Here is an 11,706-nt window from a genome sequence, read left to right on the forward strand (position 1 = left end):
TTTTGGGCCTTGGCCGTCTCCGGGTTTTTGTGAGGCCTGTTTTTTGGTTTTTTCCCTTTGGTTATATAATACCTGCGCTTTATGGTTTTTACGGTTATATCAAAATTTATTTAGGAGGCCTTGTAATCATGGGCCTTGCGGAAACGGTTGGTGTGATGTTTCAATTTTATATTTCCTCTAGGGCAGGAGGAGATGTATTTGGAGTTATTAACTCCTATATTTTCTTTTTTATTTTATGAATATTGTGAGTTGGAATTGTCAAGGCCTAGGTAATAAGGCCACAATTGGTAATCTTTGGGATTTATGATCTAAACATCGACCGGATTTTTTGTTCCTCATGGAAACTAAACAACCATCACCTATTCTAGAAAAGTTTGTTGGTCATTTTGAGTATAAGAAATTAAGAACAATAGATCCTATTGGTTGTAGTGGTGGTATGGCTCTGTTTTATAATCAGGATGATTTTCAGGTTTTGGTTTTATTTGAGTCTAACAGGTTAATCGACATTGAAGCGGTTTTCAAAGAGCGGATAATTCATTTAACTTTCGTTTATGGAGATCCTGTCCCCAAAAATCGGGATCTGGTGTGGGAACGTATTTTAAGAATAAGCTCTAATCGGTCTGGCCCTTGGTTTTTAGTTGGGGATTTTAATGAGCTGACAGGAAATCATGAAAAAAGAGGGGGGAAGTTACGTCATCCTTCCTCGTTTCTCGCTTTTAATGGGATGATTAGGGATTGTGGTTTTTTGGATTTTCCTTATATTGGTGATTGCTTGTCTTGGAGGGGTTGGCGGGATAAAAAACCTATTCGTTGTCGGCTGGACAGGGCTCTAGGGAATGAGGATTGGCATGATCTGTTCCCAGACACGGTGACGGAGTACTTACCAATGATAGCCTCTGATCATAAGCCTCTAGTGGTTAATATTGGGGCTAAAAGGCCGCGGGGGAACAGGAGTTTTATGTTTGACCGCCGCTGGATTGGTAAGGCGGGGCTGATGGATGCGATCGCATCAGGGTGGGACGGGGATTTGGATCAGGTTTCGATACTTTCATCCATAAAATAGTGAATTGCCGAAAGGCGATTTCTCAGTGGCGTAAATCACAAGTCCCATACGGTAGGGAAACCATTGAAAATTTAAAGTGGCAGTTGGAGGTGGCTCTAGCAGATGATTCAATTCCTCCTGCTACAATTTCGGATTTACAGAGTCGGTTACGTCAGGCGTATGGGGATGAAGAGATTTACTGGTATCAAAAAAGTCAGAGTAAATGGATGCGATTGGGGGATAAAAATTCTAAGTATTTTCATGCCTTAACAAAGCAGAGACGGGCTCGTAATCGGATTACTGGATTGTTTAATAAGGATGACACCTGGTCAACTGAGGATGTGGATATTTGTAATACGGCGGTATCATATTTTGAGGATTTGTTTACTTCAACAAACCCGACTAATTTTGAGGAGGTCCTAAGGGAGGTCCAAACGGTGATTACAGCTGAGGATAATGAGCGGCTGACAAGACCCGCTACGGAGGCTGAGGTCAAGTCTGCCTTATTTATGATGCATCCGAATAAAGCACTTGGCTCAGACGGAATGACAGCTCTATTTTTTCAAAAAACATGGGGTATAGTTAAGATGGATCTTGTAGATTTGGTTAATAGATTTCTGGTGGAGGGAGTTTTTGAGAAGGGTCTAAATCGAACTCATATTTGTCTTATCCCGAAGGTGGCCAAGCCGACTAGAATGGCAGAATTACGTCTGATTAGTCTGTGTAATGTTGGCTATAAGATCATTTCTAAGGTTTTATGCCAGCGACTAAAGGGGGTTGTACCTGGTCTTATATCTGAGACTCAATCGGCTTTCGTTCCAGGTCGGCTGATCTCCGATAATATCCTTATTGCTCAAGAGATGTTTTATGGCTTGCGCACAAACCCGTCTTGTAAAGGGAAATTTTTGGCCATCAAAACAGACATGAGTAAGGCATACGATAGGGTTGAGTGGGATTTTGTGGCAGCTTTGCTCCAGAAGATGGGTTTTGCAGAGTCATGGGTTTCATGGATCATGTTTTGTATCACTTCGGTAGAGTAACGGGTTCTTATTAATGGCCAGCCGAATGGTTTGATAGTTCCAGAGAGGGGGTTGCGCCAAGGGGATCCTCTCTCCCCTTATTTGTTTATCTTATGCACAGAAGTTTTAATTGCTAATATACGGAAAGCAGAGAGGGATAAACTTATTACAGGGATAAAAGTGGCGAACAAATGCCCGCCCATTACGCATTTGTTGTTTGCCGATGATAGTCTTTTCTTCTGTAAGGCAGACAGAGGACAATGTCGGGTTGTTTTAGATATTCTGAAACAGTATGAGTCGGTTTCGGGTCAACAAATTAATTTTTCAAAATCTTCTGTCCAATTTGGGCACAAGATTGATGATCAGACAAAAACCGAGCTTCGGGGTGTTCTCGGGATCACGACGTTGGGTGGTATGGGGTCATATCTAGGTTTACCCGAAAGTTTGGGTGGGGCAAAGACAAAGGTTTTCTCTTTTGTTCGGGAACGGATTCAGAGTCGGACGAATGGTTGGACGGCAAATTTGCTGTCCAAAGGCGGAAGGGAAGTGATGATAAAATCTGTTGCCACTGCCGTTCCAACGTTTGTGATGTCGTGTTTTCGTTTACCAAAAACAATTACATCCAAGCTTACCAGTGCGGTGGCAAACTTTTGGTGGAGTACTAATGGTCAGTCAGGGGGCATGCATTGGCTTGCCTGGGAGAAATTATGTGTAAGCAAACAGTTGGGTGGTCTGGGTTTCAGGAATGTGGATGACTTTAATTCGGCATTACTGGCCAAGCAGTTATGGCGTCTGATAGACGCTCCAGAGTCGCTGTTTGCCAGGGTTTTAAAAAGTAGGTATTATCGGAATACGAATCCTTTGGATCCGATTAGGTCATACTCTCCCTCCTATGGATGGAGGAGTATATGTTCTGCTCGCTCTCTGGTAAATAAAGGGCTTATTAAACGGGTTGGCTCTAAGGACACCATCTCTATACAGTCAAATCAGGCTATCACACTGCACGTCATGATGTGGTTCGGACTTTTGCAGCCATTGGTTCAGGCCCGGACATTACCCCTCTACTCGCTAGTGTGTGGAGGGCCCGTTGCCTACCCAAGATTCAACATTTTATGTGGCAGGATTTATCTGGTTGTATTTCAGTTTCGGCAAATTTGGGACGACGGGGTATTGCTTTTGATTTACGGTGTGTACGATGTGGTGCGGACATGGAGACCATTAATCACGCCATTTTTGTGTGTCCTCTGGCTCGCCAGGTTTGGGCCCTAGCACATGTACCGGTGGGACCTATTTCCTTCCCGACGGAATCCGTTTATGCGAATGTAGATCACTTTTTAGGGAACCAGAATCCTGGGGCTCATGTTGCGGCTTTCCCTTGGCTTATGTGGTTTATTTGGAAAGCAAGGAATGCACGTGTTTTTGACAATATTGTCGATCGGCCGGAGGATATTGTTAAGGTAGCAGAGGGAGAAGCTGCAGCGTGGCAGCAGGCTCGGGTAGAGGACGCTCCACTGACCACTATTCCAGTAGTTTCGGGGATACCAGCTAGGGTGGCTACTGGTTCCCTCCCTTCGGTCTTTTCGGGATACCGCTGCTTCACCGATGGATCTTGGAAAGCAGGGGATTTGTATGCAGGTGCTGGATGGTGTTGTACCTCGGTCCAGACAGTATTGCCGTTTTTGGGAGCCAAGAATTTCCGGCAAAGTCTATCTCCATTACATACTGAAGTTGAAGCGTTCCTTTGGGCGATGTGCTGCATGATCGGCCATGACTTCAGAGAGGTGGCTTTCTATACCGACTGCTCAGACTTGGTGAAGATGGTGTCTTCCCCTTCCGACTGGCCAGCGTTCTCGGCGTACCTTGACGACATCAAGACTGATCGGGAGGAATTTTCTTCTTTCTCTTTATCTTTAATATCTAGAAATGCTAATGTAAGGGCAGATTCTTTGGCACGCCAAGCGCGTACATCTCCGCACCAAGTTTTGTTTGTAAACGATTTTCCCACCAATTGGCTCGTTTGAACTGATCTTTTGTTGACAAAAAAAAAATAAAAAAAAAAAGAATAAAATAGATAGCATTAAGAGATTAAGGAGGGAATATTGGTTTGGGATTTTAAGAGAATTTTAATAACTTTAAATAAAATCATGGAAAATATAAAATGAAGGATTCTAGGTGATTGTTTTAAAGTTTTTTAAAATCTTGTTGATTTGTTTTTCCTAATCTTGTAAAATCTTTCTCAAAAAAAATATTGCATAATATTCTCTTATTTATTTAAGGCTTCTGTGAAAAAAAAAAAAAAAAAATCTTGCTTATCTCTTATTGCTGTCATGAATCAATTTATGATCATAAACCCTAAGCCCCTCTGAAGAATATATCTCTCTTTGCTATGAAGTTGAAATTTAATTTTCACTCTACCCAATACGCAACAAAAAGGTTAATAAAAACTCAAATAGAGAGATTAGTGATGGTGTACGCATGTCTTCTCGGGGCAAACGTAGACACGTTTCCTCAATAGTTGATATAAAAAATATGTTAGAGTCTGATGAGAGAAGTATCAGAGAGATGAGGAGATCTACGTTTTCATTTTTAACAAAAATAAAATAAAAAAAATTATGAACTATGATTCACAAATCTATCTATTTGATGAGAGAGTTTTTAAAATTTTTTTTTATGATGAAAATAATATAAAATTCTAAACCAATAATACAATATTTGAATTTATTAACAATCCAAGATTCTTTTGTTTTACTTGAATAACACAAAACTTTTAAAGACTTTATAAGACCTTTAATCCAATAACACTAGATTTATGAAGATTTTAGATAATTTTTGACAAATCTACAACTAATAACACCAAATTTTAAAAAAGTTTTAAAAAATCTTGTATGAATACCAACATATTTCACATAACTTTTAAAGTAATTAAAATTTTATTTAATTCTCAAACTAATAACCCCTCTAAAGAAGTAGAAAAGAAGTTATGAATCTTCTCTAGAAGGAGTCTTGATTCTTCTCTCCAAAAACTCTCTAAAATCTCTCAGGATTTTCTCAAGTTGCAGGAAAAATAAAGCTTAGGTCTAAACAATGACCTAGAAATTCTATTTATATTTCCAAAACACGTACAGAGACTAATGATGCAAATATGAAAAATTTTGGGGCAGTTTTGTAAATTTTCAAAACTTGTGGGAAAACTTCCGATTTGTCTTGTGGCTCTGCATCGATCAACACATATGAAGCATCGACCGATGCTTACTCTTGAACTGGTCTCCCAACTTCGCAGCTTCAGCCTCAATGCTTGATTATACTCCAAATCCTCCTATTTAGCTTCATTATGCTCTCATCCATGCTAAATTATATAAAGACTCAAAAGACTCTAAAAATACCAAAAAGACTCTATAAATAAGACTTATATCGTAGCTAAAAATACCTAAAAACTATGATATATCAGCCGTCATATGAATCGACAAGATCTTTTGTTTTCCCGTAAATATTATAACTCAATCGTCAAGTAATATAAATCAATTGTTTGTTTTCAGATTATTTCTTGTGATAACTCAGCCACAAAACATCATAACTCAGCCGTCATATGAATCGATGAGACTTTTCGTTTTCCTGTAAATACGATAACTCAGCCGTTAAGTTTTTTTTTTGGATTGTGACGTGGATTATGAAAAATGATGTGTATTTTAATTTGCTGATGTATATTTTTATTATTTTTTAATCAAAATTAAAAAAAAGTTCAGAAAATAAATTATAATTATATTAGAACATTAAATATTTGAGCAAATTTTAGAAAATTGTTATATATGATAAATAAACTATTTTTTGGAGTACATCTAAGTAATTGTTTCAAAAAAATATCCTGAAAAAATGTGCTACGTCATCAATAGTTCTTGTCACGGTGAGGCTCTCTTCTACGTGGCACAACCCCTACCAGAACCTCTCTCTCTCTCACTATTTTCCAATCGACGAAATTGACATAACTCTCCTGCACCATTGGCTAAATCTAACACATCTCTTCTCCATCAACACAGGAACTCGAATCGAATCAATATCTTCCAACTCACGGAAATGTTTCTCTTAAAGGTACGTCCCTTTTTAACTTGTCCTCGGAACCACTCATTTCCCTATAGCTTGTTTGTTTCTGTCTAGCCAGTGTCGGATTTAAAATGACAACTTTTGTCTGATTTTGATCTGTAGACATGGAGATCAACCGCTTTTGGGGTTTTTGGCTATATGAACTTCACCAAGAATGGTTTCTTGTAAGTCGTTGTTGTTGTTTCTACATTTTTCAATCCTGTGGAGATTAAAAGTTTTGATTTTTATGGATTGTATATGATTGTGTGGATTAATATTGTGAAGGTATTAGAATGTGTGGAAAGATTCAACATTTGCTTTTCAACAATGGAATTAGTACCTTGAGGAACTCTGTTATGAAGAAGTGATTGATGTACTTGCTGTGATTTTTTTTTGGTAGAGAGCATTCGAAGAAGTTCAAACCTGAAGATATGCAGATACAAATTGAAGGAAAGAATTGTGTGGTTACTGGAGCTAATTCTGGTATTGGTTTTGCTGCTGCAGAGGGTCTTGCTTCACGGTAAGGTTTCTTTGTTACGTAATTGAGGGAACCAAATTGTATAGACTTGTGTCGAATAGTCTTGTGGGAAGAGTGTTGCCAAAATTTATACTGCCCGCTTACTTTTTTCCAGTGGAGCAACTGTTTACATGGTGTGCCGGAACAAGGAAAGAGGACAAGAGGCTCTTTCTAAGATTCAAAACTCAACAGGAAACCAAAATGTGTACCTTGAAGTATGTTATCATCTTCTTTAAAATTCATTTTTGCAAGTTCTATAATTTTTTTTTTATATGCATAATAGATATCAGATTCACACTTTGAGCTTTTTTCGTAGGTGTGTGATTTGTCTTCCATTAAAGAAATAAAGTCCTTTGCTTCGAGTTTCGCTTCCAAGGATGTTCCGGTTCATGTGCTGGTATGTTTTCGTTTCCTACTTCCTAGAAAAACATTTTACTAAAACTCTACAGTCTAGAACATTTTTGAATCTGATTGTCAATTTTTTAGGTGAATAATGCTGGTTTGCTTGAGAACAAACGTACTACTACACCTGAAGGGTTGGTCTCAGTTATCTTTGTTGAGCATTTCAATATCATTTAATCTTTATTTAATACCTATGCTCATCTGTTATGCCAGATTTGAGTTAAGTTTCGCGGTGAATGTACTTGGGACATACACAGTGACAGAGTTGATGCTTCCACTGTTGGAGAAAGCAACACCAGACGCCAAAGTCATCACAGTTTCCTCTGGTGGAATGTACACTTCGCCCCTTACAACAGATCTCCAGGTAACTCAATCTGCAGGACAGTATATATCATCTTCAACTGTTGATTATGTTCAATTTTGCTTCCTTTTCAAAACTGTTTGCACCACTTATATATCAGATCTACATATAATGTTTCTGCAGTTTAGTGGTGAAAAATTTGATGGAGTAGAACAATACGCACGGAACAAAAGAATCCAGGTCTGTAAACACAGAATCTACTAGTCCAAGTCTCTACTTTTTTCTGTTTTCTGATTTCGTTTGTATCAAAATGATTAGGTGGCTCTAACAGAAAAATGGGCTGACAAGTATAAGAACAAAGGCATAGGTTTCTACTCAATGCACCCTGGATGGGCTGAGACACCTGGTGTTGCCAAGAGTTTGCCAAGTTTCAGTGAATCGTAAGATAACTCTGCTAAAGAAAACATCTTTTATGCTTAGAGCAAACATCTTTTTTTGTACTAAAGAATGTTTTAAACTTGTGTGAATCAGGTTCGCGGGTAAGCTTAGGACAAGCGAACAAGGAGCAGACACAATTGTTTGGTTAGCACTGCAGCCAAAAGAGAAGCTTGTCTCTGGTGCATTCTATTTCGATAGAGCTGAAGCACCAAAACATCTAAAGCTTGCAGGTACAAGCAAGTCTCATGACCTTATAGATTCAGTCATTGAAACCGTGCATTCCATGGCAGCTCTTGATTCTTAGATCACCATCCTCAACATGGTTTTTTCTCCAAAATAAATTGCGATTGCATGTAAATGTAGCCTTGGAATTATTATTGTGCTGAGTATTTATAACGTTCACTCATTCGTTACATAGTATCAGAAAACAAGAACAACATACAGTTATCTAGCTTTGGCATAGCTATATTATGGATCCATCACTGGTTTTGTATAGCGTTATTCGCAAAGAGTAAGCACTAAAGTAAACAGAGAGTTATTACTTATGATGATGGGTAGAAAGATAAAAGCTGGGGCTTTCGTAGCCAATACTGTTTGAATCTCTGCCTTGAATACTCGACATAATCAAACTCAATCTTGTTCACATAGCCCTGCACACAATTACATTAGCACACAATCATAAGCTTAGCACACAATCATAAGTTTCTGTTGTTGTATTCATCTAAACTATGAAAGAGAGAGAATGAGAGCTTACAGATATGATTCCCCATAACCCCCAGAAGAGATGGCTTGCCAGTGTATACTTCTCAGTCTCATCCAAGAGTTGTTCTATGTCTTCTTCTCTTGGCTCTTCACCTGAATAGGTGAGGTAGTTGCAGATATATCTCCTCCTTTCTTCTTCACCTGCAATTCCCAAACCATGAATTTTAAACCCTACTTCTCTCAATGGTAAACTATTATTTAGTTAACTACTGTACCTGGATATAGAGTGTAGTCCAAGATATGAGGAGTGTCAGAATGGTATTTTGCCACCATCTCACAGAAGTGATTTGCTATGTCGTAAGCAATTGGGTTATAACTTGCATACTCATAATCCTGTACAAAATCCAAAAGTCTCATAAACTATAATAGACAGAGAAATGAGAAGTCTCATGTTCATCAATGTGTGTGATGATATTGTTTTACCTCGACTTAGTGCAACCAGACCTGATATGTTCGGATCACGTAGATCGGTTGCTGATAGTGTCTGATCCAAAGTTACAAGATGCAAGAATTAATACTGTGTCAATCTTTTAATGGAAAGAGGCCAACACAAGAATTTGCTGATGAATCTAATTCAAGCACATTTCGAAAAGGGACAAAAAAAAAATTCTAATTCCTATATCTATACTAGTATTTTTTGCAGCAGTTTTTGCTCAAAAATCGGTTTTGGAAAGTTTTTATATTTAATGACATTTAATGTTTATATTCATATTCAAACAAGTTTAGTTAATTCTCTCTACTATCTTTATAACCAAACAATTTTTAAAATATTTTAAATATCCATATATATAATAATTTATAATTAATATAGATATTTAGAAGATTTATTCTATATTAAAAAAATCATTCTCCTATCATTTTTTTATTTTAAAATTTAAATGTAGTGAATCATCATATAATACATAAAGTTGATAAAAATGTATATTTTTCCTGTATATATTGTGAGCTGAATTTTTTTAAACGAACATATATTACTCAATTAATATAAAAAGTGTGTGTTCAACATACATGTATCGTAAATTTAACGTCTATAGTAAATTATAGAATGTTAAAAAGTTTATAACTTATAACTGATATATCTAAACTTAATAAAAAGTTTAAAATTATGAATATTTAAACATATTAAATTTTCAAAATAACACAAACGAGTTATATTACATAACGGGTTATATGATATTAAATAATTGAATTGATAATACTAAAAAATAAAGTATCATTAATATGATACTTCAATACATGTTAAATCCTTATTTTACTATTTTAACAATACCAATATAAAATATTTCGAATCAAACTGATTTAATTAAGATTGTATTAAAAAATTTTGTTATGCAGTATACCACAAATTATATATTAAATCACTAAATTAACAAAAGAGTATATTAACAAAATTAGTATTAAAATAGAAATTAAAAAAAATAAAAAAAAACTTGTCCCGCGGTATACTACGGTCATAATCTAGTGTGATAATGTGACACAACTAAACCCAAAACACTTCGGTTTTTTTCCCGGTTTAACACTCACATGAAAATGTAAACCAATTAGATGAAGATAAGGTTTGCGCTGGACCAGAATTGTGCCAGAAAAAGAATCCGAAACTAAACCAATTAAAACATAAACCAATTTGGTTTCACTAATTCTACATATCGAACAGAGCAAACATGAAGAAAAATAACCAGATTAAACCTCAGTTCTTTAAAAATACGCCAAACTTTTCCTGTAAATGGTAAACCAATTATTTTAGTGGTAAGGTTTGCTCAATCTAACTTAACCTGAATCTGACCAAACCAAATTCGAAAAATGAACGAAAGATATGTATACTTATTCGGTTTCATTTTTTTCATAATCCAATAAACCAAAATGAACCGCACCGTAAGAAAAATCAAACATGAAAATCACTCAATTCTTTTCTATATAAAACCGAATTTATATCGAAATATTAAACCAAAAGCCAACTGGTATTTGGTTTCAATCCGGTCTCTTCATAAACCAAAATGGTGAGAAAACTTAAAAATCCACAGCCAAAAACTAATGTACAGAACTGGTCAAAGTAGTAATTTTTTTTTCTTTTTGTAGAATCTTGATAAATAAAATAAAAATGAAAGAATAAATAAATTACCCGGGCATGAATAAACTCTTCGACTCTACCGCCGGGGAAGCGTCCAAGGAGCGTAGGTCCATGGCCCTGACGAGCTACAAACTCAAAGGTTCGAATCTCATCGTCTCTGTTAAAGAAAACATCAACACCTTCGCCATAGATACGAACAAGGAGCTTCCTACTTCCAAATTTTGTTTCTTTTCTCGGCCAACTCACCATGAAAACTTCGTTAGTCATCGCTCCTTTCATCGGCTTCACTTCAAGACTCTCGAAATCCTCAACCACATCTCCCCATTTTGTGGAAAGCTTGTCAAGAATCTTCCTTAGCTCGTCTGGTGATGAGCTTGGGATCAATCCAAAGATTCCTATCGCCATCTAGAAGAAAAAAAAAACAATTTAAATTCTCTGTTTCTTGCAATAGAACTACTCTGTTTCTTGACATAGAAGTACTTAGTTTTTGATATTGATAGATCAAGAAGTCTTAGGTTCACTGAATGATCAAACTAAGCAAGAAGAAGAAGAGGCTAGCTTACCAAGGGTGTTGCAGATGATCTTGGAAAAAAGGAGTTGGGGAATCTTGAAATCGGAGAAAGAAAAAATCTATGTATTTTTGGTTATTGTTGGAGAGAAGTCTTGGTTAGAAGGAAAGACAGATTGCATGGTGAATGAGAGAGGTGTTGAAAGAGAGTATTTATGGACTTTTGTCTTTACACAAGAAAGGGAAGAAAAGATCTATTTCATTGTCTTGGTGGGTTTGATTTGAGAGGATCATGACAAATACAAAATAAAGAAACAAAAATGGTATTATTTTGTAGAATTGTGAATATTAAAATAAACTCATGAAAAATCTATCAGACAAGAGATATAACAAGTAATTGGATTCTGGATTTTTGTTGTGACAAACAGAAACTATTGTTTGTTTTGGTAAAAGAGGAAATATAAGTTTGAAGTGGTAGTACTTGATTCTGAATATAGAATTAATATGTATATTATATATTAGTTTTTTAAAAAAAACTTAAAACATACAAATTTCATGTTACGTGAAACCCG

The 11,706-nt window shown here is 36.3% G+C and overlaps 2 protein-coding genes across 2 annotated transcripts; one reads left to right on the forward strand and one right to left on the reverse strand.

Moving 5' to 3' along the window:
* Nucleotides 5,991–8,209, forward strand: LOC104707267 (dehydrogenase/reductase SDR family member 12). The gene is made up of 10 exons (XM_010423583.2): nucleotides 5,991–6,147; nucleotides 6,262–6,323; nucleotides 6,539–6,658; nucleotides 6,771–6,870; nucleotides 6,972–7,052; nucleotides 7,142–7,191; nucleotides 7,271–7,421; nucleotides 7,542–7,598; nucleotides 7,677–7,798; nucleotides 7,890–8,209. The coding sequence occupies exons 1-10, from the start codon at nucleotides 6,133–6,135 to the stop codon at nucleotides 8,098–8,100; spliced, it is 969 nt and encodes a 322-aa protein (XP_010421885.1). The 5' UTR covers nucleotides 5,991–6,132; the 3' UTR covers nucleotides 8,101–8,209.
* On the reverse strand, nucleotides 8,157–11,394 carry LOC104709584 (probable choline kinase 3). The gene is made up of 6 exons (XM_019228760.1): nucleotides 11,190–11,394; nucleotides 10,678–11,031; nucleotides 8,977–9,042; nucleotides 8,774–8,918; nucleotides 8,551–8,699; nucleotides 8,157–8,446 (listed from the first exon to the last, which is right to left on the reverse strand). Exons 2-6 carry the CDS (start codon nucleotides 11,029–11,031, stop codon nucleotides 8,339–8,341), a joined length of 822 nt encoding a protein of 273 aa, XP_019084305.1. The 5' UTR covers nucleotides 11,190–11,394; the 3' UTR covers nucleotides 8,157–8,338.

Source organism: Camelina sativa, chromosome 8 (assembly GCF_000633955.1).
Source record: "Camelina sativa cultivar DH55 chromosome 8, Cs, whole genome shotgun sequence".
Classification (NCBI taxonomy): Eukaryota; Viridiplantae; Streptophyta; class Magnoliopsida; order Brassicales; family Brassicaceae; genus Camelina; species Camelina sativa.

Bases quoted from the DNA above. Each gene is read 5' to 3' on its own strand.
- LOC104709584 (XM_019228760.1), bottom strand. From the start codon at position 11,031: ATGGCGATAGGAATCTTTGGATTGATCCCAAGCTCATCACCAGACGAG. The intron at 9,043-10,677 runs GTAATTTATTTA...ACTTTGGATCAG, and splicing joins AAGAGTTTATTCATGCCCGG to ACACTATCAGCAACCGATCT. The intron at 8,447-8,550 runs GTAAGCTCTCAT...AATTGTGTGCAG, and splicing joins GGTTATGGGGAATCATATCT to GGCTATGTGAACAAGATTGA.
- LOC104707267 (XM_010423583.2), top strand. The intron at 6,871-6,971 runs GTATGTTATCAT...CTTTTTTCGTAG, and splicing joins ACCAAAATGTGTACCTTGAA to GTGTGTGATTTGTCTTCCAT. The intron at 7,192-7,270 runs GTTGGTCTCAGT...CTGTTATGCCAG, and splicing joins CGTACTACTACACCTGAAGG to ATTTGAGTTAAGTTTCGCGG.